Below are 25,836 nucleotides of genomic sequence, written 5' to 3'. Positions count from 1 at the left end.
AAAGTTGGCGCCTGTAGCTCCAGCCCCGCAGTCGGTGCCTATTCAAGGAGCCGCATATTAACTTCTGAAGAGCCGCATGTGGCTCCGGAGCCACAGGTTGGCCACCCCTGGCATAGACAATCCCACATCTAGACGCAGCAACTTGGAGTGTCCTCTGCATAGTAGGCAACAATATCACACTGCCAAGGAGGCCACGTCTACACTGCACACTTCAGTACTACGTTGCTCATGGTACCTGAGGGGACATTACACTTCAGTGCCTTTCTCTTCTTTCAGTTCAGCTAATTCCTATCGCTTTCATTGAAACTATGGATAAAAACTATTCAGGATGCAGTCAAAAGTTAGGAAATGCCAGATTTACAGTTCCCTGTACAATCTTTGTTTGCCCTCCTGGTGTGTCCATCCTGTGTGCTGAAGGAGGCAGGGGCCTTGTGGAAAAAATAGTGTGTGATCATGTAAAGACTGTTTCATAATGTATATGCACCAGGGGGCCAAATCAAGGTTGTACAGGCAACTTGAATTCTGCATTTCCCAAGTGCTTGACTTTGTACCCTAAACAATATTCTTTAAACATAGGGGGGTTTGTATGTAATTTCCTAGTGTTTTTTTTTTTTTACGTAAAAAAAGTAAAGGCATGTAATTGTAATAAATTCCTCCATGCCACATCATGCATGCATCATTGAACCTTCAGAACCACAGCACAACTGGTCGAGCTACAGGACTAACTTAGCTGGTAACTGAAGAAGGTTGTTATCTCAGAGGGGGATGAGTTGCTGGTACCATGTTCTGGGTCTGGGGGTAGTGACTGCAGGGAGCCTGACTCCCAAGGTCTGTGAGAGTGAGGGATTGTCCTTCAGGGTAGGTTGTAGATCCTTGATGATGCACTGGAAAGGTTTCAGTTGGGAGCTGTAAGTGAGGGCTAGTGGCGTTCTGTTACTTTCTTTGCCGGGCCTGTCTGTAGTAGGTGACTTCTGGGTACCCTTTTGGCTCTGTCAATCTGTTTCTTCACTTCCCCAGATGGGTACTGTAGTTTTAAGAATGCTTGATAGAGATCCTGTAGGTGTTTGTCTGAGGGATTGGAGCAAATGCAATCAACTACAAAGTGGCTGGGTCACTACAAAAAATAATTTCCCCTCTGTTGATACTCACCTCTTCTTGTCAACTGTTGGGAATGGGCCACATCCACCATGATTAAATTGGCCTCGTTAGCACTGACCCCGTACTTGGTAAGGCAACTCCTATCTTTTCATGTGGTGTATATTTATATCTGCTTACTGTGTTTTCCATTTCATCTGATGAAGTGAGCTGTAGCTCACGAAAGCTTATGCCCAAATACATTTGTTAGTCTCTAAGGTGCCACAAGGACTCCTCATTGTTTTTACGGATACAGACTAACATGGCTACCCCTCTAATATAAACAAAAGTCACAGGAATCTTCTATAGTGGAAAGTGACAGGCAACCCAAATACAGAGATTACTACTTGCTCCCCTATGAGCATTTGATATTGTGTCCATTTGACCAGCTGGGTAAATATCCTAGTTCACACAGCATGTGGTTGTGTGTATTATGCCAATCACAATGTTAGAATTTCAGAGGAACAGCCGTGTTAGTCTGTATTCGCAAAAAGAAAAGGAGTACTTGTGGCACCTTAGAGACTAACCAATTTATTAGAATTTGCACAGCTTTTATTGTAGTCTTTTTTTTTTTTTTAATTGTCACTTGGGTCATTCCTAGGCTCTTATTGTATTCTCCCCCCCCCCCCCCCCCATTTGTCATTTAAGTAAATAGGAGTAGTGACTGTCCACTCACATCTGCTTCCAGTGATTGAAACCGATTAAGAAAATTTGGTGGGAAGTTTGTATTACTTTTAACCCAAACAATTTATTACCTGAGGCTTTGACCCAATTAGTAAATGAATGAACTAAATGGAGGGTACTATATACCATCCTCCTCCCCACCCCCACAAACAGCCTGTACTGTTTTGCTTCATTTGAGTATCTGTACAAATGGATGGCAGTAAAAGAACAAGCACAGCTGTTTTGTTTAATGAGGATACAAGGTGGAGTGAAGCAGTGCAGGTAGAAAGCATTGGCAGATTTGGAAAGCTATTGCATGCCCATGTGCATTTCCTTCCCCTGGCTGAAAGAGCAGCATTTGCAAAGCATGGACTGTCTCAGCTGTTGTGGAACAAGAGGCCTTTTCTCAGTAAGGCAGCTGATGCTCTGCAGTCTCCAAGGTTTTTTAGCTGCTTGTGAAAGAAAGAGTGAGTGGGGGTGGAGTTGAATAGGAATGTCTTAAACTGCCTAATTACAGGTAGTGGCCCGCTTTCTCCCCACCTGGGAAGAATTTGGCATCTTCTGGGTATTTATGCCTCCTAGCAACCAGTGCCTGGTGCAGCAACGTGACTTGCTTTTGAGCCAAGTTCTAAGCTTGCATAAGACTGAGGAGAAGAAACCTGGCCAAGTCTGGGATAAAACTCAGAGATGCCAACTGCCAGAGCTGAGCTTCCACCCTCCCTATGAACCCCATAACAAGCCCGATGTCTCCTTGCAACATTGACATAGATGGCAGGCTTTTAACTTAATGCATAAAACCCAAATCAAGTATCCCCCCCCCACCAGGTGTGAACAACAGAGTGTCTCTCCTTTTCTTGGAAGATCTGGCACTGAAGCTGGTAGTGGGCTTTCGCTTTCTGCTGCAAGGGGATGTCTGTTAACAAGATGTTTTGGGAAGCCTCCTTGCTAACAGAAGTGCTAAGAAGTTGTGCATTTTATTTATACTCTGCCTGCATATGACAGGTATGTACACACGCTACAAGGCAAAAGCTGGTGTCTTGGATAGCTGAGCTTCTGACACAGCTGATCCTATAATACACAAACGTGTCACTGCATCGGGGCTGCTTTCTGATCCTCCCCTTCCTCAGAAGCCATGGGCTGTTCTTAGCCTGTGGCTCTGTGCTTTTGAGGAAGCTGATCCTCTCTGCCTCTGATGCTGGGGCATAGCTACTGCAGGAATAATGCTCACTGAGGCATTCAGGGGGAAGGGCTGCTCTAGTTTCTTTGCTGCAGTGGGGCTTTCGTTGTCCGCTTCGGAGTGTGGAATAAAGAGCAAAATGGGGTGATTGGATCCTGGAGGGGATTGCCAACATGCATTAATTACTCTGCCACTGAAGGTTCTTGGAGGTGAGGAGGGAGATTGTTGCCGGAAGGGGGCTCCAAGCCAGCCCTCCATCCCTAGCCATTTCCCTGCAAGGGTTAATTAGATTAAATTAGGGAGAGAATTAAATTGTACTCCTCTTTGTAAGTCTTCTTTTGATGGATGCCTGTTTAATATTGACTGCACTGCTTGCTAGTGGTAAAGCGATTACAGCAGGAGGCACCTGCAATGAGATGTCCCCTCCCCCACACCCCAGTTGATTTATTTTGCAAAGAAACCCTCTCCCTTGTGTCCCCGTGCTGATAAATCACAATGCCCTGGCCATGCCTGCTGTTGGAACAGGAGAGGCGTAGGCTCGCTGTTCACAGTCAGGACATGTTTTCCTTCGGGATTTCAGTTCAGGGAAAACTCCTCTAGCTTACAGATCTGTGCAGAGTGATAAGAAACCTGCCCAGAGCTAACCGGAAACCCAAAACCAGATGTGCAAAATGGGAGCCTACTCTGTGCCTCCCTTCAGAGGGGTGGCTGGGATTCTGTGTGGTTCCCTTTGGGGAGAGGTCACTCTGTCTCCCAGGGAACTCTGAATTTGGTTGCAGCCTGGTGGTAGATTTATTTGTAACCCCCATCCCCTTGCCACTGTCTCCCCTCTACCCCAATTTTAATCTTTCCCTTTGCTTTTTTCCTCTCTTCCACCACATCCTCCACCCTCGCTCTGCTCACTTTCTCCCTCCTTCACCTGGGCACTGCCACCACTGGAGTGTCTCTCACCCTGAAACTGCATTTCCAGCCGTTCTGCTAAGAACATACATTCTGACGATCGTCTGCTTGCTGCACGACAGCTGTGAAAGATGTGGTGGGGCTGGGAGCCAAGTGCTCTTCCAAGGTCCCTGAAGCGGGTATGTTGGTAGGTCTGTAAAGACTGAGGCTTGTTAACCCGGTGTGTGGTGCGTGTATTATAATTTCAACTCTGGGTGGAATGGTCAGTGAATTGAGGCAAGTAGATTTCCAAGTGATCTGAAAGCACAATGCTCTATCCAACCCACAGCCCTTAGAATTTCTATAGGAACCCTACTAGAAAGGGCAGAGTGTGGGAGTCTTGGCGCCGAGCTTGTCAGGGCTTTGCTTTGTCACATCCTTGCTGTTTGTTGCTAGTGGAGCTTTCCTCCTTTTCAACAGCATCTGAACCAGTACAGGTCTGCTCCCTTTCTTACCCTCCCAGTTCTCTCTTCTATAAGCAAGTTGCTCAGTCTCCCAACACAGAATGCTTGGGTGGTCCTCCTTGCCTTGACTCTTCCTGTCTTTTGGTTGTCCATCACTCTGGCTCCCAACGGTCGCCCTTCCTTGCAATGGCCCTGTGAGTGGGTATTCTGAAGTAGTACCTCAAGTGGGGAGGGAGTAAGTGTTGCACTAAGTTTTGAAAACACATTTCTGCAAGTTTTATTGTTTGATATTTTTCCTTCATCTCTGTGCAGGAGGGTGTGTGTGTTTTATGTGCACGTGTATGTGTAGGATCATTGTCCTGTGTCCTCTGGAATAATGCAGCCACACAAATTGCCACATAATTCCTTATTTAGGTTTATCTAACTCTTAACATTTCACTGTCTCTTTGTCTGCTTTGTGTGGTTCGACAGTTCCACAGGGCAGGTGGCTATTTGAGAGTTATGTGCTGATGGATTCTGGGGGAGCAGGCAGTGCTTTCAGAGGTGGGGTGTTTTGCAAGCAGTATGGGGTGGCCTGCTCCAAGCTCCACCAGGGAAGCATTTTTATTCTGCAGGTGCAGGTCTGCTGGATGTGGGAGGGGGCTAGGACTGGGAGAAAGAACAACAGTGGGACTTCTGAAGGGAGAAGAGGGGGTTTGAGGTGGGTGCCCTGGTGGAGGCATTCAGATTGAAGGGACTAGGCAGCCAAGAGCCATTACAATTAAAACCAGGTGGTTTTCCATGTTGAAAACCTTACGCGTATAAAGTTTTCAGTTTGGTGTGAATTGTAATGACTCTCAGCTGCTAAACTGGCTTAAATTTCAGTGCCTTCCCCAACCTCCTTTCTCTCTCTTTCTCTCTCTCTATGCCCTCTGGTCCCCACCACTCCTAATCCATATCCCACACAACCCCAATCTGGTACAGACCTCTGCCTTCTGGAGAAGGTGCCTACCTATCTTGGAGCTCTGCTAGAAAGGCAATTTCCGATACGAGCCTCCCCCTCACTAGTCTCATGCCAAATGGGTACAATGGACCATACAGGAGACGGGCCCTTGCAACTGTCTAGACTTGACTTCTTTCCTGCATCTGTTTTGTGAAAAGTGTGGATTCTGAGTCTGTTTTCCTAAATGGTTTTTTGGTTCTTATGCATGTCCAGGGCCAGAGCTGGGTTACTCCCTGGCCCTGGGTCTTCAGGTCTGGGGAGGCTACCTCTGCTCTCTGAGATTCTTCACTGGCCATCTGTTCTGTCTGACTTTTTAAAACTTCAGTGGCGGATGGGGAACGTGGCCTCTGTCTCCACTTCATCCTCTTAGGGGTTTTCACAGCTAGGCAGTTTTAAAGTGTTATTTCATATGTATGACACCTAATCCAGGCAAACTCAGTGCCTAAGGCTATGGTTATAACCCCCCTCCCCCACCCTTGGGTACAATTGGCATCTCAAACCACTCCTTGGGTGATTACTATGAAACTCTCACAACCACTTGGCATTGTTGTCTTACAGCTCTGTTATCATGACAGCATTTGTTTATTATAGGGCTGGAAGGGAGACTCTCTCACTCTTTCACATCACCATCAGAAGACCAAACCACATCAGCCACACCATCAGAGGCTCATTCACCTGCACATCTATTAATGTGATATATGCCATCATGTGCCAGCAATGCCCCTCTTCCATGTACATTGGCCAAACCAGACAGTCGCTATGTAAAAGAATAAATGGACACAAATCGGACATCAGGAATGGTAACATACAAAAGCCAGTAGGAGACACTTCAATCTTCCTGGACATTCTATAACAGATTTAGAAGTAGCTATACTTGAACAAAAAAACTTCAGAAACAGACTTCAAAGAGAAACAGCAGAACTAAAGTTCATTTGCAAATTTAACACCATTAATTTGGGGTTGAATAGGCACTGGGAGTGGCTGGCTCATTACAAAAGCAGCTTTGCCTCTCCTGGAATTGACACCTCTTCATGTGTTATTGGGAGTGGACCACATCCACCCTGATCCAATTGGCCCTGTCAACGCTGGTTCTCCACTTGTGAGGTAATTTCTCTTCATGGGTCAGTATATAATGCCTGCATCTGTAATTTTCACTCCATGCATCTGAAGAAGTGGTTTTTTACTCACAAAAGCTTATGCCCAAATAAATCTGTTATTCTTTAAGGTACCACCGGGCTCCTTATTGTTTCTCTCACATCTGAATATCCATTACTTGCTGGTTGTGACCCAGAAGTCAGATGCGTAGCTGCGTGTACTTAGAGAGAGTCTCTGATGGATGCACTTCATTAGGGACTGCTAAGAACTGCCAGTGGAATCCATTTGCAGTGCATAAAGGGAAGGTTTATTATTGGTCCTACAAAACCCAGGAACTGTGCTATATATTCTTGAACACCATCTTCTAGGACCTTATCTATAACTAGCTATTTACATATGTACAGATTTTAAACACTCCAGCAACGGGGGCAATAGTAATGTTGATGGTCCTCTCCACAGGGAGTGTAGCTCTCCACCTGCCTGAACTTTACAGGAACACCCAGGCGTCTTTCATTTTTTCAGACTCCTGGCTTTCCAGAAGGAAACAGTTGTTATATTGCATGGTGCCTTTATTCTGGCTCAAATCATCTGGCAGATGAGGGAAAAAGGAGCAATTTCTATTCCATTCACCCCGCCTAAATTAGGGAAGTCAGCAGAGTGCCATCCTATGGTCTGGCAGAGCAAGGAACATTTCACCAATGAGCAGGGGCACCATTTCAGATGTGGGGAGGGGGGACAACTTTAACCATGATTCCAGGGGCTGCTTAGGCACCTGAAAACTAGGGTTGGGGTTTTTTTGGCTTTTTTTTTCCAGATAATAACTTGGAAATTAGCTGATAGTATCTAATTCCTATATTTAAAAAAAAAAGAATTTAAATAAATATTAGACCGACTCAGCTCTAATACTTGTGTGTTCTCACAATTTGTGTCAAGTCACTTAAGGGACACTGGTTAGGTTTAACATTTTAATGTATATTCTTTCTTCGTTACTAACTCTTAAATACAACAGTTGGAACAACTGTAGAAAAATCTAGAGGACTTTGTCACTTTTTGCAGTTCACCAAGCTTGGAATAGATCATTTAACTTGGGAAACATCCTGCTAGGCCAAGGCCCCGTGAGTTTATACTGCACCTGCCTGGGACTCCAGGGGCTTTACCTCACTACAAATGTCTAGAAGCTGACCTTAAATAGGAGTACTGCCAATTCCAAATGTTCAAAAATCATGAATCAGTCTCTCCAAAAATCATGAGATTGGCTTTAGAATCATGAGGTTACGTAAAAATAACAGATCTGGTGGTTCTTTTTATTTGCTTTCTGCTTTTTGAGCCTTTAGGGTGCACTGGGGTCACATTTTGAAGCTTTCTCCACAGCCGCAAGGACTAGAAACTTCATTTGTCTTAAAGAATGAAGGCTGAAATCGTCACATATCCACTTGACTCCAGGAGCTGGGGCTTTAATGAAAACAATAATTATAATGAGGCTCATGACAAAATCATGAGGGTTGGCAACACTGCTTTTACTTTTATTTAAAGGCTAGTTACTTTCCAGAAGGCTCTTAGACACAGTACTACAGTGATTGAGTTGCCGTTCTCACAGGAGAATATTTAAAACCAAACACCAAGAAAATTCCACCTTTTAAAGTTGAGGAAAATAATTGAGACTTCTGAGGTATATCAGGGTCACTGCAGTCAGGAAAGGAAAATAAACAAGTACAGGAGTTCTGGGTAGCTCTTCCTCTTGAAAGAGAGTTGGAGGGTCAAATCTTCTAGTCCTTAATCTAGTAAAACTTCTGTTGCCATCATCGCCTCCACTCATAGATATAAACACGTGCTTAATAACTATACACTTCATACTTAAATAACTAAGCCATCTTATCCAGGGCTGCACATTTCATACACGGTGGCTCAGGGACTACATTTTCTGGCATATGCTGAACAGCGCTGAGCACACAGATGGTAGCCATTCAATAATACAAATCATGACAATAATCGTCAACTTTATGGACTCTGTGGATGCAATTTCTGTTCTTCGTTATGGAATTTGAGGCATAAACACATCTGATACTTATGACGCTTTCTGATTCCTTCCTTTTCTCGAACTCAAAACAAAAAATGACATGACAAAATGGTTTTCCATTAAAATGTAAAATTGCACAGCAGCCATTGCTCTACAACTCAGCATGGGGCAGAACCTACCACCCCTTGGGAGTTAAGTGATCTCCTCTCATCTGACTCTCATTCTCCATCCTTCCTGACTTCTGTGCTGCTTTTCATTCTGTCAACCATGACATCCATCCCAACCTCCTGAGACCGTTTGCTGTAGTCTCAAAGAACTGGCCACCTCGGTTTTGCTCCCATCTACCAGAGTCCTCTTTTTTGCTGCATTGCAGCAGAGACATAGGCTGGTCTGCTGGATAGGGAGCTAGCCCTGAAAGACCTGGGTTCTGTTCCCCCCCATGGACTTCCTGTATGACCTCAAGCCAGTGCCTGAAGGGCAGAGTTTCAAAACCTTTTAGGCAAGGTGCAGCTAGGCATCTAGTGGGGGTTACAAAGCACCTAACCCAGGCACTTTTGAAAATTCCACGAGGTGCCTAAATATTTATGAAAATCTGGCATTTAGTCTGTGTATGCCTCAGTGTCCCATCTGTACAATGGGGATAACAGCCCTGCTCTATCTCACTGAGGGGCTGTGAGGAGAAATGGGTTAGACCTTGTGAGGTGCTCAGATACTATGGTGGGGCCACATAAGTACCACAGGTAGAGTGAAAAGAAAAGGAGTACTTGTGGCACCTTAGAGACTAACAAATTTATTTGAGCATAAGCTTTTGTGAGCTACAGCTCACTTCATCGGATGCATTCAGTGAAAGCTCACGAAAGCTTATGCTCAAATAAATTTGTTAGTCTCTAAGGTGTCACAAATACTCCTTTTCTTTCTGCGAATACAGACTAACACGGCTGCTACGCTGAAACAGGTAGAGTAGGAACTTTTCTCTGTACCACTTCCCTTGGTTTTGGGCCCTTCTTTTCACCTATGCCCCCAAACCCCTCCCCCTTTTCTGAAGGTAACCTTGGCTCAGAGGGCTTGGCTGTATTTTTTCTGAATCCCGTGTGTTATCTCTAAAATAACCCCTTCTCCCTCCCAACCACCCACTTCCCCAGGGATTCCTGTTTTACAGGCTAAACTTCCAGATCCTTAACTTAATCACCAGCCCTTTCTTACCTTAATCACCCTGCCTCTGTTTGTAAACAAAACACTGACTCCCTGCCCCAGGGGCACCTCTCCTCTGCAGAACTTACATTTCACACTATGGCTATGTCTACACCAGGGGTTCTCAACCTTTTCCATTCTGTGGCCCCTCCCCAACATGCTGTCATAAATATAAAGGGAAGGGTAAACCCCTTTGAAATCCCTCCTGGCCAGGGGAAAGCTCCTCTCACCTGTAAAGGGTTAAGAAGCTAAAGGTAACCTCGCTGGCACCTGACCAAAATGACCAATGAGGAGACAAGATACTTTCAAAAGCTGGGAGGAGGGAGAGAAACAAAGGGTCTGTGTCTGTCTGTAGTCGTCTTGGCCAGGGACAGAACAGGAATGGAGTCTTAGAACTTTTAGTAAGTAATCTAGCTAGGTATGTGTTAGATTATGATTTCTTTAAATGGCTGAGAAAAGAATTGTGCTGAATAGAATAACTATTTCTGTCTGTGTATCTTTTTTGTAACTTAAGGTTTTGCCTAGAGGGGTTCTCTATGTTTTTGAATCTAATTACCCTGTAAGATATCTACCATCCTGATTTTACAGGGGGGATTTCTTTATTTCTATTTACTTCTATTTTTTATTAAAAGTCTTCTTGTAAAACACTGAATGCTTTTTCATTGTTCTCAGATCCAAGGGTTTGGGTCTGTGGTCACCTATGCAAATTGGTGAGGCTTTTTATCCAACATTTCCCGGGAAAGGGGGGGTGCAAGTGTTGGGAGGATTGTTCAGTGTTCTTAAGATCCAAGGGTCTGGGTCTGTAGTCACCTAGGCAAATTGGTGAGGCTTTTTACCAAACCTTGTCCAGGAAGTGGGGTGCAAGGTTTTGGGAAGTATTTTGGGGGGAAGGACGCGTCCAAACAGCTCTTCCCCAGTAACCAGTATTAGTTTGGTGGTGGTAGCGGCCAGTACAAGGTGTAATATTTTGTACCTTGGGGAAGTTTTGACCTAAGCTGGTAAAGATAAGCTTAGGAGGTTTTTCATGCAGGTCCCCACATCTGTACCCTAGAGTTCAGAGTGGGGGAGGAACCGTGACACATGCTATGAAAACTCCACGGCCCACCTGTGCCACAACCGCCGCTGTTCTGCATATAAAAGCCAGGGCTGACGTTGGGGGTAGCAAGCAGGGCAATTGCCTGGAGACCCACACCATGCAGGGGGGGAGGCCTTGCGAAGCTAAGATGCTCAGGCTTCACCTTCAGGTCTGGGTGGCAGGGCTCACAGTGGCTGGGCTTTGGCTTTTTGCCCTGAGCCCCAGTGAGTCTAATGCCAGTCTTGTTTGACGGACTTCCTGAAACCTGCTTGCAGCCCCCCCAAGGGGCCTCAGACCCCTGGTTGAGAACTGCTGGTCTGCACTACGCAGCTTTTAGTGACACGGCTGTGTTGCTACAGCTGTGCCGCTAAAAGTCGCGCAGTGTAGCCGCAGCCGACAAAAATTTCCACCCCCAACGAGTGGTGTTAGCATTGTTGGTAGGAGAGCGCGCCTACCGACAAAGCGCTGTTCACGCCGGCGCTTGTCATCAGCAACACTCGTGTCTTTCAGGGGTGTGTGGTGTTTTTAAAAACAAAACAAAAAAAACCCCACCTCTGAAAGGCAAAAGTTTTGTCATTCAGTTGCCAGTGTAGACATAGCCTAATACTGTGCTGTAGTTGAGAGCTCCACCTGGGAGCTTCCACACCTCCTGTTTGAAACTCGGGGGAAGGGGGCTGTGTCGTCCTCCCCTCCCCCATGGTACCCCTGCCAATTGGGGTGAAGAGAGAGAGAAACCATGTGGAATCCTCCCCTTCTTCCATTACCCCTGTGCTGGAAATATCTGAACTCATGGGGAGAGAAGATGAGCTATACAGATTCTGCAGAAGCAGGGAGAGTGGAAAGAGGAGAGTCAGCCCTTAGCTTTTCAGGACTTATCCCTGCAAGGCCTGTAAATCAGCTCTGCTCTGCCTTCCCCTGGAACTAGCTTTATCGAGTGTGCTTTTTTCTTTCCTTCCAGCTTTCCTTCTACCTTCGAGACTGGAAGCACTGCTGAGAGAAGCTCTTTGTAGTGGTAGGGCTGGTGAAGGAAGGGCGGTGTACATGTGTGGGCATTGCTGAGGAGGGTCCCTGCAAGGCTGGAGGGGCAGTCATCTGAGGTGCCTAAAGGAGAAGGGAAAGGGGTTCCTGGGACTGCTTCTAAAAAGAAAGTGTTTTGTGTAAGTTTAAAAAGTCATGTCGCCCAAGATAAAAAGGCATATCTTCTGTGTTTGGTCGTGCATTGCCTGGTTATGATGATGGGGAATGATGGAATGGTGGGCTTGCCACCTTCAGTTGGATGTATATTGTGGCCAAACATAGTGACGTTCTGATTGAAACCCTTCTGCCTGGTGGACCCAAGTTGTATGGGCCAAGAATGGCTGATATGGGTGGACTCTCCCTTTCCAGATAGGAGTGGTGGGGCTTTCATTAGGCTTGGTCATGAGGAGTGGTCTGTAGACCAGTTGACTGCAGCAAGAGTGGATGGTGCTGCTCTGTTGTGGTTGCACGGCTCTTCCCTGAGCGTTCTCAAAGGGAGTTGTGGGGAGTTGTTCCTCTTCCCTAATGGCATTCTTATGTGGCGTTCCAGAGCTTTCCATCTTGGTTTCCCCTCCTGCCAGCGTGTCGAAGGCGCTGTTAGGAAAGTTAGTGAGGAGAGTTTGGGCTTTGGTGCTGTCAATGTGCTGAAGACTCCCAGCTCTAGATCTCTGCCTCACCTGCCTTAGTTCAGTGTCTGAGGGAGATTCGGGCATGGACAAGGCTGAGATGATGCTGGCAGACTGGGAGAAGCAGCCAGAAGATATGGCGAAGATGGAGCAGGGCCTGCTCTTTGATGTTCTCTGGCTCTTTGTCTTGCACATTTGGCGTGCCATCCAGGCTTTTAAAACAATAAATTCCCACTGGGAGCCTTACTGTCCTAGTTCACACAGTGCTCATGCTTAATAATATGTAATCTCCAATTTATGAGTTTAGCAACTTTTAAAATCCCTTTTGTTTTGTGCTGGGCTTCTTATTTAGCTGTTGTTTCCTGCTAATCTATTTTGGTCTCTCTGAAGTTCGCAGCCTGAATCTAACTGCAGCCCTTCTGTGGCTGCAACCATCCTGGTAGTATTCTCCTCCAGCAAATCTGCCTGGCCACGGTATGATGCAATGATCTCCAGGGTTCCTTGTTCTCATGCTGTGACATTCATGTCTTAATCTTGCCATAGATCTTCCCCCCCACCCCCATTCATTTCATTGACATAGATTAATAGGTATTTCACATGTGATGTGCATGCACTTCCTCCCCACTGACACGTCCCATCACAGCTAACCCCCACACAGCGTTGGCCATGAATTAAAGACATTTGTTGGCAGGGAATGTTGCCACATGGAAAATTATCACCAGCTTTCACTGACACCATCTTAATCTGATCAAGATTCTCCTGACAACTAGCACCGGGAGAAAAGGTTTGGTTCTCATCAAGGCTTGCGGATGTGTTTTGTGAATTAGGAAACTATTCTACTTTGTTGGGGCGGGGGAAGATGGGCATGATTGGAAGAGCAGTGAATGAGCAAGAAGTCATGGAAGTGACCAGTGAGAAGTTGGTTGGGCTGCTTGTTCTCTTCATTTACTCTTGCAGGAATGTGTAAGGGCCCCGGGGGGATAATATTTAGAAAGAGGAGCCAGGATTAGCCAGGGTTTGAGTGGTATCCGAATGGAGCTTGCTTTCTTCTCTGCCACCTCAGTTTATGGCCCAGATTGAGAGGGACTGGGGAGGAACTTGTCCCATGAACTCTGCCTCTAGTCATCTGTCCTGTGAGATAAAGCAAGGCAGAGTTGATGAATAGCTTTGGAAAGAAACTCCATAATTGACTTTTAATCTTTTCATACCCGCTAGGGAGGGTGGGGGGTGGGCAGGGAGGGAGGAAGAAAACAGACTTCTCACAAAAATCTGCTTTTTATTAGCTTACTGGGGAAGGGGAGGAGACTTGGGAGAAGTGGCAGAAGAGACTAGAGAGATGGGTCAGGGGAACAGATGGGAGGGAAAGTGAAATACCGAGGGAGACAGGGATTTGGGAAGAAGAGCAAGAAGTGGGACTAGTATGAGCAGAGGAAGAAGAAAGTGTGTGTGTGGGGGGAGTGCTGGTGACTTAGTGAGTCAGATGCTGTGTGTAAATGTGATATTGATGTCTGATTCCTTTCCATTCCACTCCTAAATTTAGCCTAGAGAAACTGCCTCCTTGTTTTTTCCCTTTGCCGGAGGTGCTTGCTTCTTCTCTGTAGATCTCCTGCTAACCCTCCTTGCACTGATCCCTAGCACACATGGAGTATGCACAGTGCTAAGGGGCCTATCTGTAACATGCTGCAGGAAAACTCTCCAAAGTGTCTCCCACTTACACACCCGCTACTCCAAAGTGGCTCCCTGCCATCCCTGCTGGAGAAAGTTCAACTTCTCTGCAAGAGCCTTGGAGGAGGGTCTGATGGTAACACAGATGTATTGCCTCCCCTTTGCAGCAAGAACCAATTACTACTCTGCAGGTGGGCTCCTTTGGAATAAAACAAGGCACCTACAAAACGCCTCATACACTAGATCTATCAGAGATTCCAAAGCCAGCTTCTGATTTCTCTTTTTTAAAGCCACAGTTCATGATTACATGTTGTCACTAGGATGGTGTAATGCAGGGTTGAGGGTCTGGCACAGTTGCCCTAGAAATAAAATCTTTACAAGAGCATGTTATTGCCAATAGCTTCAGTATGCAAAGGAACTAGATACTAGATCGGCTAGGACATCACTTAGGCAGCAATAATTCTGTCACTCAGCAGTGAATAGTTTCATAAATGGCTTTGACAGCAAAACAGGGTTCAGACTGGGAGGAAAATATGATGTAGTTAATCTATGTGAGCTCTGCCCACAATCGCAGAGTAGCTGGATGCTTCTGCTAAAATGATCAGCGGTGAACTAGTTAATAATGTTGACCTTTTAAACTCTCATGAGGCACCAGAGTAAGTACTCTATTGCACAGAAACAGTGCAAGCCCCTTTCAGAACTATTGTTTGTTTTGTCTGTATTTGTAAACTCTCATTGGGACCTAGAAAGTTTTCTTCAGAAATATATTGGTTGGGATTTTTTAATTTTTTTTAATTTTTAATTTCAAGGCTTAATTTCTGCAGCAACTGAGGAGGGCACTAGAAAAGTGGTGGTTTGATGTACTTGGACCAGCTGAACTGGGCTCAAAGTGTCAAAATATCAGCACTATTTTTTCCACCCACTGGTAGCAAAACACTGAACAAACAGAATCTTACAGAAACAAAGCATGCAGAAGGCTAGGTGGAGGCTTTTGTGTATTTAATAATAAAACCAATGTTCATATAAAGCTTCTTGTGAACTGTTGACAGAGTAAAAGTCACTAGGGCAAACTTGAGTGATCTATCTCAGGATTCATGAGGTTCATGTAGTCTTGTGTGGGTTAGAAACAAGATAGTGCACTAGGTGGACCAGTGATCTGTCCCAGTAGAGCAATTTCTATTTTCCTATATTGACTTGAGCAATATATTTTACTAAGACATTGCACAATCCCACAGTACTTTATAGGCTCTCCCACAAACCCTGCTTTGGGAAGCTTTTTCAGACACTGTTGAACATGAGGCCTCGGCAAAACTGTAATGCACTGCACGTTAAGGGTTGGCGGGACTGCAGTGTGGACGCAGGCTGAACTGAGTAGCAGAAACCAGGAGGGTAAATGTGGCCACGGTGAACAGGTAAACTTTGCTAGCACAATTTATTCTTTTAACTGTAACTTTTACCCTTTGAAATGATGCAGCAATCTAGCACAGAGAGGGTTAGAGAGGTTCCCAAGGCCACAGAAAGATTCAGAATGAGAGCCAGATTAGAATTTAGGAGTTCCTGGCTTGTGTTTGTAGCATGTGTAGCTGCCATGTAATTAACGTTAGTTTATTTGCGTACTGCAATCCTATTGGTTAAAACAACCTAAAAGTTGGGTGGAGTCTTGATAAAACTAGAACAGTGTGACAAGACTGCCATGAAATGAAATTCAGCCCTCTGGCAGTGTAGCCACAGGATATGTCTTGCTCCTTGTTAACTGGCAGTGGTGTTTTTGGGTGGTTGTGGCATGTGTTCATATATTTTCATGTATTACATTTAAGAGTTATTTTAAAAAAATCTGCTTGTGACTGGTTGTAAGATGTTACACCCTTGTCTGAAGGTCAGGAACTATTTGGCTGACTCCCCCTGGCAGGCTGGCATGGTGGTGGGATTCAGCCTCAGCACAGGAGTTTGAGCCTCTTTGATGAGGGAAAACAGCTAGAAGGAGTGACAGGAAGTCCTGCAGAGAGACGCCCTGGGAATAGCCAACTCTGGAGGTGTAAGGCCTAAGTTTGTTTATAAGTAACTGCGGGCTCAGTTGCTTAAGTTAAGAATACTGCAAAACCCAGGATCCTACCCATTTGCTGAGCTATTCTAGGAAATGCTTTCTTTATAGATTTGCTTGCTTGGTTTGAAGACCATGGCGTCTTCTTGCATGTCTTTAATTTTTAGATTGTTTCTTAGAGAAAATAACACAAAGGGCTGTCTACACTGGGAATGTACATCGGCATAGCTGCGTCTCTCGGGGCACACCACTGAGAGACGTAGCTATGACGACCTAACCCATGGTGTAGAAAGTGTTATCTTCTGTCAACCTAGCTACCACATCTCAGGGAGGTGGAACACCTGTGCAAGTGGGAGAACCCCTCCTGTTGGCATATAGGTAGTGTCTACATTGATGCCTCTGTAGTGGTTGAGGTGTGGACATACCCAAAGGTCCCGTTTTCATGCAAATGTCCCTAGTCATAAAACACAAAGGAACTTAATATTAAAAAACCTGCTGCACAGAAATGATTCTACCTGGATATCGCATCTACTCTCAATTCTCCATAATGTTTTCTGAAGCTTAATGGACCAAAATACTCCCAGGTGTAATTCTTCTGAGTTGCGCAAGGAACAACTTTGGTCCATTAAACCTACCTTGCTTCATAGAGTGGGATTTTTTATTTTTTCTGATTGCCTGGAAGCTGAGGATTACACAGATTTTCCCATCTGCTAATGTACTATTTCATAGCTCATGATTTGAAGGGCTTAACTTCCCCTGAATTGTTAATGGGTCACAGACCACCTGCCTCTTTACATGAAGCCTGCAGAAATAAAATAGAGTAGATCAGACCTGAAACTGGAGTGACTGGTCGTGCTAAATTTGATGCTTTGTACGCTTAACTAAATCTCTAAAGAATACTTTCACTGCTGGATGACGAGGTTACCTGTACTATTAGAACTGCCCCACTAACGTACCAGTAAATGGTGGTGAATGCCTGTATGTTCAGCACAGCAGATGTATTTTACCTGGGCATGGCTAGAACATTTAGCAGGCACGCAGGCTACCTTTGGGGAAAACAATGGGTGGAAACTTGCACTAGTTCTAATGAAGGAAGCTGAATTTAGAAAGCCTGTGAATTGGAGGTTAAAACTTCAGTGCCCTATGGTGGTGTCTGCTATGAGGCAGTGATGTTAACTGAGTGAGACGGCATCAGTCAGCAGCATTGGGCCTGAGGTGCTGGAGTGTCTGCGCCTCTCTATGGTGTCTGTTCTGTTTCATAACTTGTAATGCTCCTGGCGGGCAACCCTGTAGACCAAGTGAGAGGCAACGGCATGGGTCGGGCAAGAATTTGTTACGACATGCCAGTGCCTGGAGAAATGCTGTGTCTGCAGCCTTTTCCGATTGGCGCCAAGCTCATGGCAGGGGATTCCTTACCGCTGCTGAGGTAAATGAAAAAAAAAAACAGATTAGGGGGACACCCCTGTAAAGTTCTTCTTGCGTGAGCCCAATGGTGTGACAGTGAGGCTCGCTTAGTTCTGTTTAAAAGCTCATATGTGAGAACTTCTGTCTTTTCTATTGGGATGAGGCTTTTGGCGGCATTTGTAGAGTGAGCTGATGCTGTAGGCTTCATAATGAAACAGCAATATCTCTTCAGCATTTGGTACCATGCTCCTTACTCTAATTTGTAGGCCATATCTACCCCAGGGATTTCCCCCGTGACAGACATGGATGGCTGGTCATGCGCTGGTGCAAACCCCTGTTACAGGCAGGGTATAAGCTATGATTTGCACTAGTGTAGTCAGCCCTGTCTGAAATCCCTGGTGTAGACAAGGCCTTTCTGAACCTGAGAGTCATGTATTGCCCAACATCCTAATGGCACAGCAGTGGAGGGGGGAGCTATAGGGTGCGACACAGCTAAGTAGCAACACTGCAAAACTGGTGAAGCTTTTGAGGTGTTCCCTGCATGTTTGTGGGGAGGAGGACTCTCTTCATGCTGTGATGCATCCTCAAATACTGGAGAGGAGCCACAGTCAGACCTACCCAACTTTCCCTGACTGTTTCCCCCTTCTACAGCTGCCTCCACTTTGGGCTTTTGCCAGGAGACAGTAGAAGCGATATATTTCCATGAGAGAAGTCAATGTCACTCCTCTCTCTAAGACAAAGGATGTCACAAGTGCTGATTTGTCCATCTCCAGCAAGTCCCTACAGCCCTTGAACTGGGTCCCCCTCATGTTGCAGCCCTGTGTGAGGGGTATTCATATGGGGAAGAGAGATATGCAGTTATCAGGAGCTACCCTGCTGAGTCTGAGTTCTTTGAATCATAGAAGATTAAGGTTGGAAGAGACCTCAGAAGACCATCTAGTCCAACCCCCTGCTCAAAGCAGGACCAACCCCAACTAAATCATCCCAGCCAGGACTTTGTCAAACCAGGCATTAAAAACCTCTAAAGATGGCAATTCCACCACCTCCCTAGGTAACCCATTCCAGTGCTTCACCACCCTCCTAGTGAAATAGATTTTCCTAATATCCAACCTAGACCTCCCGCACTGCAAGTTGAGATCATTGCTCCTTGTTCTGTCATCTGCCACCACTGAGAACAGCCTAGCTCCATCCTCTTTGGAACCCGCCCTTCAGGTAGTTGAAGACTGCTATCAAATCCCCCCTCATTCTTCTGCAGACTAAATAAGCCCAGTTCCCTCAGCCTCTCCTCATAAGTCATGTGCCCCAGCCCCTTAATCATTTTGAAGGCATTGATTGTACAGTTCCATGCAATTTGCTCACCATTTCGGAGGGAGGATCATCTTGTCACTGAGAATTGTTGTTTTTCCTGGGCAGCAGCATGTGTTTCACTTCTGAGAGCATGAGTTTTCACGGGGTTGGTTCCTTTGCTTCTATGTGATGAGGCCCTGGCAGAGTTGCGTTCTCTTCTGCCCTGTGTTGAAAATGATCCATAGGGTTTTCACTGATGGAGGGTGGGGAAGGAGAGAGAATGTATCCCGGATCATAGCCAGACTTGTGTGGCAGCAGAGTCATCACGGCATGCTAAGAGTGGGACTCCTGGCTTTGTCAGTAAATTTGGGAAAATCTCCCCTTTCCTGTTCCTCCAAAATGGTGGACCTGTGATGGAGGTGATTATATTGATTACCGTGGGGCGAAGGTCACAGCTGTTTGTTTCTAGAGTTCCTCCTGCTGGCTGATTTCTGGACAGCCCCAGAGGAAGCTATTTATTTTTTCATTTGTCTCCAAAGCGAATGGGCTCTTTAACTGTGCATCTTGTTTTCTGACTGGCTAATGACCTCTTGGCCCAAACTGAGGCCTTTTCTGTCCTGTCTGTGTTACAGGCAAGAGCCACACCACACAGAAGGTGATTCCTGTCTGGGTCCATGTCATTGTCCTGACGTTCAGGGCCTGGATGAAGGTGCGGTGGTGAGGGGAGGGCAGAATCTGAACGGCTAATGGCAGTGTCTGGCAGGATACGGTTGATGGAAAGCTATGCTGAAAGTCTCTGGAGAGGAGAAGCCCAGCACTTTTCTCTGAGAGCTCTTCTACTTCGTGCTACCCCTCTTTCCTGGCTCCCTACCTTCCCACTCGGGTCTAGACATCCTGTTTTGGTGCCCAGAATGTAGGGTCATTCTTACGTCTGGGGAAATGGGACAGAATCATGGGGCTGTCACACAGACTTTTCTAACTTCCCTTTCTTTCTGTCTAGCTTGTGAGTGGTAAGAGATTCAGGGCTCACGGTCCCTGGAAAGGTGATTATTTATGGCACTCTACAGGGGAGTGATTTGTGATTATCCCCCAACCTCCCTTTGTATTTTTCAGCTAGCTGGGTAGAGGTGGGACAGACGTGCCAGGCTTGTCATTCATTCTCCTGCCAAGGACAAGGGGATAGAGCATGTTATGATACCCACAGGCTGTCCTGTCAACTTCTTTTTGTTCTTCTGTTCTCTTTCTAGGTGTGTTGTCGTGCTCTTCAACCCTAGGAAAAATAAGCAACACCATATTCTAAACAGCTCCAGGTGAGTGAAACTCGGAGATACACAGACAGCTGGCCTCGTATTACTTGGGATGTGAATTTGGAGTCCTCTTTCTGGCTCTAGCAAACTATAAGAGTCTCTGGGGATAAAGGTGCCCAGAGCTACTGAGTCCTAAACTCACTTGTGTCGGACTAGTGGCTGTGGGGAGGAGTTACCTGCTAATTTAACCCTAGCTCCTCCTTAACATGAGTTACTGTGGGGAAAGTTGTAGCAATGATAACTAGGGAAAAGCCCATAAATACTACATTCCCATGCAGAATTGCTATAAGGAATGACATGGAGGATGTTATATTTGAACTCCGTGGGACTTGCATTATTCTTTCCCTGAGGTTGAAGCCTTGGTTTGGAGCAGGACTGGCTGACACCTGGTCCTCTTGTTGGCAGGCAGGGGCCAAAGGACCATAAGCCCATAGCTGTGAAACCCCTTCTGTGCCTGCAAGAGGTTTGGGCTGCAGGGAATCCATGTGTTCACCCTGTGAGGAAACAAAACCATTGTCAAGTTATTACATGTGTTGTGGGCCTCTTTCCAGTCATGCCCTCGGGTGACCAGATAGCAAGTGTGAAAAATCGGGATGGGGTGGGGGGTAGTAGGGTCCTGTATAAGACAAATCCCCTAATATTGGGACTGTCTCAATATCAGGTTTCAGAGTAGCAGCTGTGTTAGTCTGTATCCGCAAAAAGAAAAGGAGTACTTGTGTACCTTAGAGACTAACAAATTTATTTGAGCATAAGCTTTCGTGAGCTACAGCTCACTTCATCGGATGCATTCAGTGGAAACTACAGTGTGGAGATTTATATACACAGAGAACATGAAACAATGGGTGTTACCATACACACTGTAACGAGAGTGATCAGGTAAGGTGAGCTATTACCAGCTATTACCCATTGTTTCATGTTCTCTGTGTATATAAATCTTCCCACTGTAGTTTCCACTGAATGCATCCGATGAAGTGAGCTGTAGCTCACGAAAGCTTATGCTCAAATAAATTTGTTAGTCTCTAAGGTGCCACAAGTACTCCTTTTCGTTTTTCAATAATATCAGGACATTTGCTCACCCTCTCCCCTCACGATAGACAGAACTGAAACCAGATACAGGCACCACCTCACAGTGTCCTCCTGTCTCTGTTTTAGGAAGACGATTACAGCTCTTGCTTTCTCCCCTGATGGAAAGTACCTGGTTACTGGAGAGGTAAGTGCTGAAAATTGTTTAAAACAGGTACATGTCTGCAGGCAATCCCACTGCAGGCTGGGAAGAAGTGTGGCTGCTGTAGAGCGGGAAATGGACAATGTGGGGGGGAAACTTGGGTTTAATTAAATCCTGTATCCTTTTTGACAGGGTTTTGGCCCTTATGATATCCAAAGAGCGACCCTAACTGTGCCTCTGCACTGCCTTTATGTGGGGAAATGTGGTTTTGGCTCTCACCCACTGATTCATCTTAGCATTAACCAACCTCGTCACTGGTTGTCTCCTTAAGCTCATATTGAAAGGGTTTTCCAATGTTCTGTCAATCTCCTGGGACAGACTCCTTTTGCCAGAGGCAGGGTGGAGATTCGCTGAGGATATTGGGTGCTGCTCTACCTATTAACATAGGGGAAGAAGTGAGGGACGGGGACTGGAAGTTTCTAGTGCTGGATTGAGTTTAGGGTTGCATCCCTTCGGATTTCAGGGGGTGAGCCAAGACAGTAACAATATAGTGGAGAGTGAAAAGTACCTGTGGAATGGAGTTTCCAGAGCAGTGATAAAGGGGCCAGTGCCCATGGGTTTGGCAGTGCATGCTTTCCCCTTTCAAAGGTGCTTAAAGGGAGAACAAGGATGGCTGTATTGTGGGGTCTGTACTGCATTAGAAGTGCAAGGTGCACGCTGTACATGTAATGAATTTGCAGTTGTTAGATGCTAGAAACACACACAAATGTCTCCCTCTCCCCTTTTGGTCATGCTCAGCTTGCTGTCATGTGTCTCTAATGACTACTTGTCATCTGACTCCAGTACGTTGTAAGTTACTGGTGAATGTGTGTGTCACCAGTCCCTCCCTGTGCCCAGTTCTTGGAGGATATGAGTAAAAGTGGGTAAAAAAAATTTCGGCGAACAGTTTATTTGCTGAAAAATGCAGGGTTGGTCAAATTCAGCTCATTGTTTCAGACCAAAAAAGAGGGGAAAATTCTGAAAAAGTCAAAACATTTTGATTCTTTGCTTCAAAATGACATTTCAAAATGAAATGTCATCTAAATTTAATTAAAATAAAACCACAAAAGGGTAAAACACCCTATTACAAAATGTTTCATTTCAGGTCAAATTAAATATTTGGACATGAAATGATTCCTTCCTTCCCCCGCCCCCCTGAAAATTTTTGAGGGTTTTTGTTGGTTTGGTTTGATTTAGCCATCAAACTGAAAAATCAATTATTTACCCAGCTCTAAATACAAGTCTGTTACTCCCTCAGCTAGAGCCCTCTGGCGCAAGCTGTAGCAGCTCGTGCTTTAAGCTCTGAATGTCCCTGGTTCAATCCCCAGCGTGTTGACCAAGCTGGTGAAGTTAGTTTGCTAGTTAGGCTGTGACAGGCTTCTCCCTTTATGCACCAGGCACAGAGGAGGACCTGTAAAAGACACTTTACCATTGGGTTATACCTACAGAGCAGAGCTGGCTGAAAATTATCCTTATGGGTTTGTTTTTTGACCAAAAGAATGTTTGCTTTAGTTGACGTTTCATTTTTCAATGAAAAATTTCAAAATGAAAATTCAGATTTGTTTTGAAAAGTTTTTCCTTTTTATTTTGGTGGGGAAAACACCACTTTCACTTCTCCCCTCCCCCACCATTGAGGGGTGGAAGGGCGGAATAAAAACTTTTTAGTGGTTATTTTCCCACTGACAACTTTTTGATTAGAAACTTTTGCAGAAAAACTACAAAAGAACTGCAAAATTCAGAATGAAATGGCAAATTTTCATTTCATTTGAGATGTTTTGCAGCATATAATTTACCCTTTTTGACCAGCTCTGCAGCCATTTCTGTGGGTCCTCTCAAAAGCATTAATTTTGAGTGTTTCTCTTGTCATGTAGTGCCGCCTGCTGGTGGCAGCTCTCAGTCTTTCCTTAGTACTGCTTCGGAAGTTCTGCAGTTAGTATGGACTGGTAATAGCTGACTAAAGAGTGTTCAGCTTGTGAAGTATCTGAATCTCGCAGGCTGAGTGTGCCGATTCTGCCTAGTGACACTAAATTGGTGCATGGCTGGATTTTCTTCAGAGGCTGACCCTCATCCCTCCATATGTGTTAGCTCTGGTCTGAGTATCTCAAATGCTGAGGAGATGGAAGCTTTCCATAGAGGAATAAATTGCTTGTCCCATGGGAGTTGATAGAGCTCACTGATGGTAGCATCTATTCAATTATTTAAAGTGTATTCAATTTGTTAAAGTCTCCGGGGGCTGAAGATCTAGAGGTTGGTTTCTTAACTCGTGTAAGTGCTTTGCAGAGTAGCTCTGTTGACTTTTGTACCATCTTGACTGTAACCTTGAGGACAGAACTCTGTCATTCGGGGTGAAAGCTGAGCTGAGTAAATTAAAATCTGACCGCTGTGCTATTCCAGGCCAATCACATTCTATGTAAAGCTGCAAAGCAAGACAATTAACTGTCTTGCATTCTGTGTTTTGGAGGCTTTGATTTTCAATCAGGCATGCCACCCCTTCACGTGAGCAAGTGACTTGCTTTACCCAGACTGGAAAAGACACCATTTTGCCTTGCTGCCATGGAGATCTTATCTTGCAGGCTACTTTTTGACAGGCTTCCATGTGAAATCTTGAGGAAGCTGTTGAATAGGGTTTCCCTGTTAATCATGTACTTGGCAAGGATTTCTGCTGGTCTTGTAAAATAAAGAGTACTTTTAAATAACTAAATAAATGATTTTTCAGGGAGACTTAGTGCTGGCAAAAGGTGCTGCATTCACATCCGTAGAGACTGTTTATCCACAGAACAAGTGCAGCAAGAAGGGGAGTGCATTTCCCCCCAGACACTGCCCTATCTATGTGCCTCAAACATAACATGGCATGACTACCTTTGGAATGAGAAAATTGCTAATTTCCTGTGGTCCTCCCCCCAAAAAATTGCCAATGAGTGTGACAAAGTCAGTTTTTGTGTTGTGAACACCTGCATTGGGACCTGGACTGAGACCTCTAAAGGTCACCATGTGTTACTGGTTTCTATTACAGAGAACAGAGATATGTGTGAAAAATGTTGATCCACTTTCTTAGTTTGGGTTTTTTTTATTATTACCTCTTTCAGTTATCTTCTGAAATCAGGAAATTCATTAGATTTCTGACTTCTGCTGTAAATGGCCATAGAATGCCTAAGGGTTAAGCTGTGATCTAGTCCTGAATTCACTTCCAAGTTGTGTGTGCTTAAACAAATGTATGGGGATGTTGCGTATCTGAATCCATGGCAACTAGTCTTATGAGTTTTGTTCGCTGCTCTCTGTCTCCAAATCACCCCTTCAGAGTGGGCACATGCCAGCCGTTCGGGTGTGGGACGTGGCTGAACGGGCCCAGGTGGCTGAGCTCCAAGAACACAAGTATGGCGTGGCCTGTGTGGCATTCTCCCCCAGCTCCAAATACATTGTTTCTGTGGGGTACCAGCATGACATGATTGTCAACGTGTGGTCATGGAAGGTAAGTGTGCAAGAAGATCAGCTTACTGGTAGGAAAAGCCACGTTGTCCAAGGCCAGAGATGATCTGGGGATAAATCTGGTTATAGCTCTTTCTTTCCCTGCTTCTTTTGACATTCATAAAATCAGACAAGTTAGAGATGGATGGAGATTGGGTCATCTAGAACATCCTCAAGGAGCTAGTGCTAGATTGTTCCCACCAATATGTGACATCTTCCTGGCCAGTCAGAAGGCTATTAGGCTTTGTCATACTCTTTGTGTTTTTTCCAGAGGACTGTTGGAAACTGATTCAAACTAAGATTGTGTTCAGTCTTCAAGTTCTTCTCAATGAGGCACACAAAAATAATGATTTGAAGATGGATGTAATGTAGAGAGAGGCTGGGATTTAATGCTGTACCTTGACAATCAAGATTTTTATGGTCTCTGCTTTCCAACTATTATTTATGTTACAGTAGTGCCTAGAGATTTCCCCACTGATAGCAGGGTCCCATTGTGCCAGGCGCTGTACAAAAAACAATTAGAGTCAGTGCCTGCAACAAAGAGCTTACAGTCTAAATGGACAAGACAGGGCAGGAGAAGGGAAGTATTGTTATCCCCATTTTACAGATGGAGAACTGAGGCACTGAGAGATTTTTTTTCATAGATTCATAGTTTAAGGCCTGAAGGGACCACTAGATCATCTAGTCTGACCTGTCTGTCACAGGCCATTAAATTTCCACCATTACCTTTTGTATTGAGTCCAATTACTTGTTTGACTAAAGCCTAACTTGTGTTTGACTAAAGCACATCTTCCAGAGCCCTTGCCCAAAGTTATAGGGGAAATCAGTGGCAGAATGAGGAACTGATCCCAGATCTCCCAAGTCCTAGTGCAGTGCCTTAACCATAAGACCACCATTCCTCAGGCATAGGGTCATAGGAATGGCTGCTGTGATATCACCGTCTTGCAGTCTGGGAGACTGACCAAGATGTTTGGTCAAGCTGAAGCAACCAAGTGCTGTCTGAGGTGCTCCCTAGTTTCCAAATGGGGAAAGGCCACAGCAGGCACCATGATGGTGAGAACAGGGAGGGCTCCGGCAGCATTTCCTGTTTGGGGGGAAGCTCAGCAAGAGGCCCTGGAGTCTGGGCCCAAGAATGCTGGTTTG

At 45.3% G+C, this 25,836-nt stretch overlaps 1 protein-coding gene across 5 annotated transcripts in view; it reads left to right on the top strand.

Annotated features, from left to right (window-relative positions):
* Positions 1-25,836, top strand: part of MAPKBP1 (mitogen-activated protein kinase binding protein 1) — a 122,629-nt gene that overhangs the window by 50,642 nt on the left and 46,151 nt on the right. For all 5 annotated transcript variants that reach the window (XM_073348682.1, XM_073348678.1, XM_073348681.1 and 2 more), the window contains exons 4-6: positions 19,965-20,027; positions 21,177-21,234; positions 24,527-24,697. In XM_073348682.1, the coding sequence (XP_073204783.1) occupies positions 19,965-20,027; positions 21,177-21,234; positions 24,527-24,697 (292 nt within the window). The remainder of the gene's footprint in view (positions 1-19,964; positions 20,028-21,176; positions 21,235-24,526; positions 24,698-25,836) is intronic.

This window comes from Lepidochelys kempii, chromosome 6, assembly GCF_965140265.1.
Source record: "Lepidochelys kempii isolate rLepKem1 chromosome 6, rLepKem1.hap2, whole genome shotgun sequence".
Taxonomy (NCBI): Eukaryota; Metazoa; Chordata; order Testudines; family Cheloniidae; genus Lepidochelys; species Lepidochelys kempii.
This window is presented reverse-complemented; position numbering and strand designations above follow the sequence as displayed.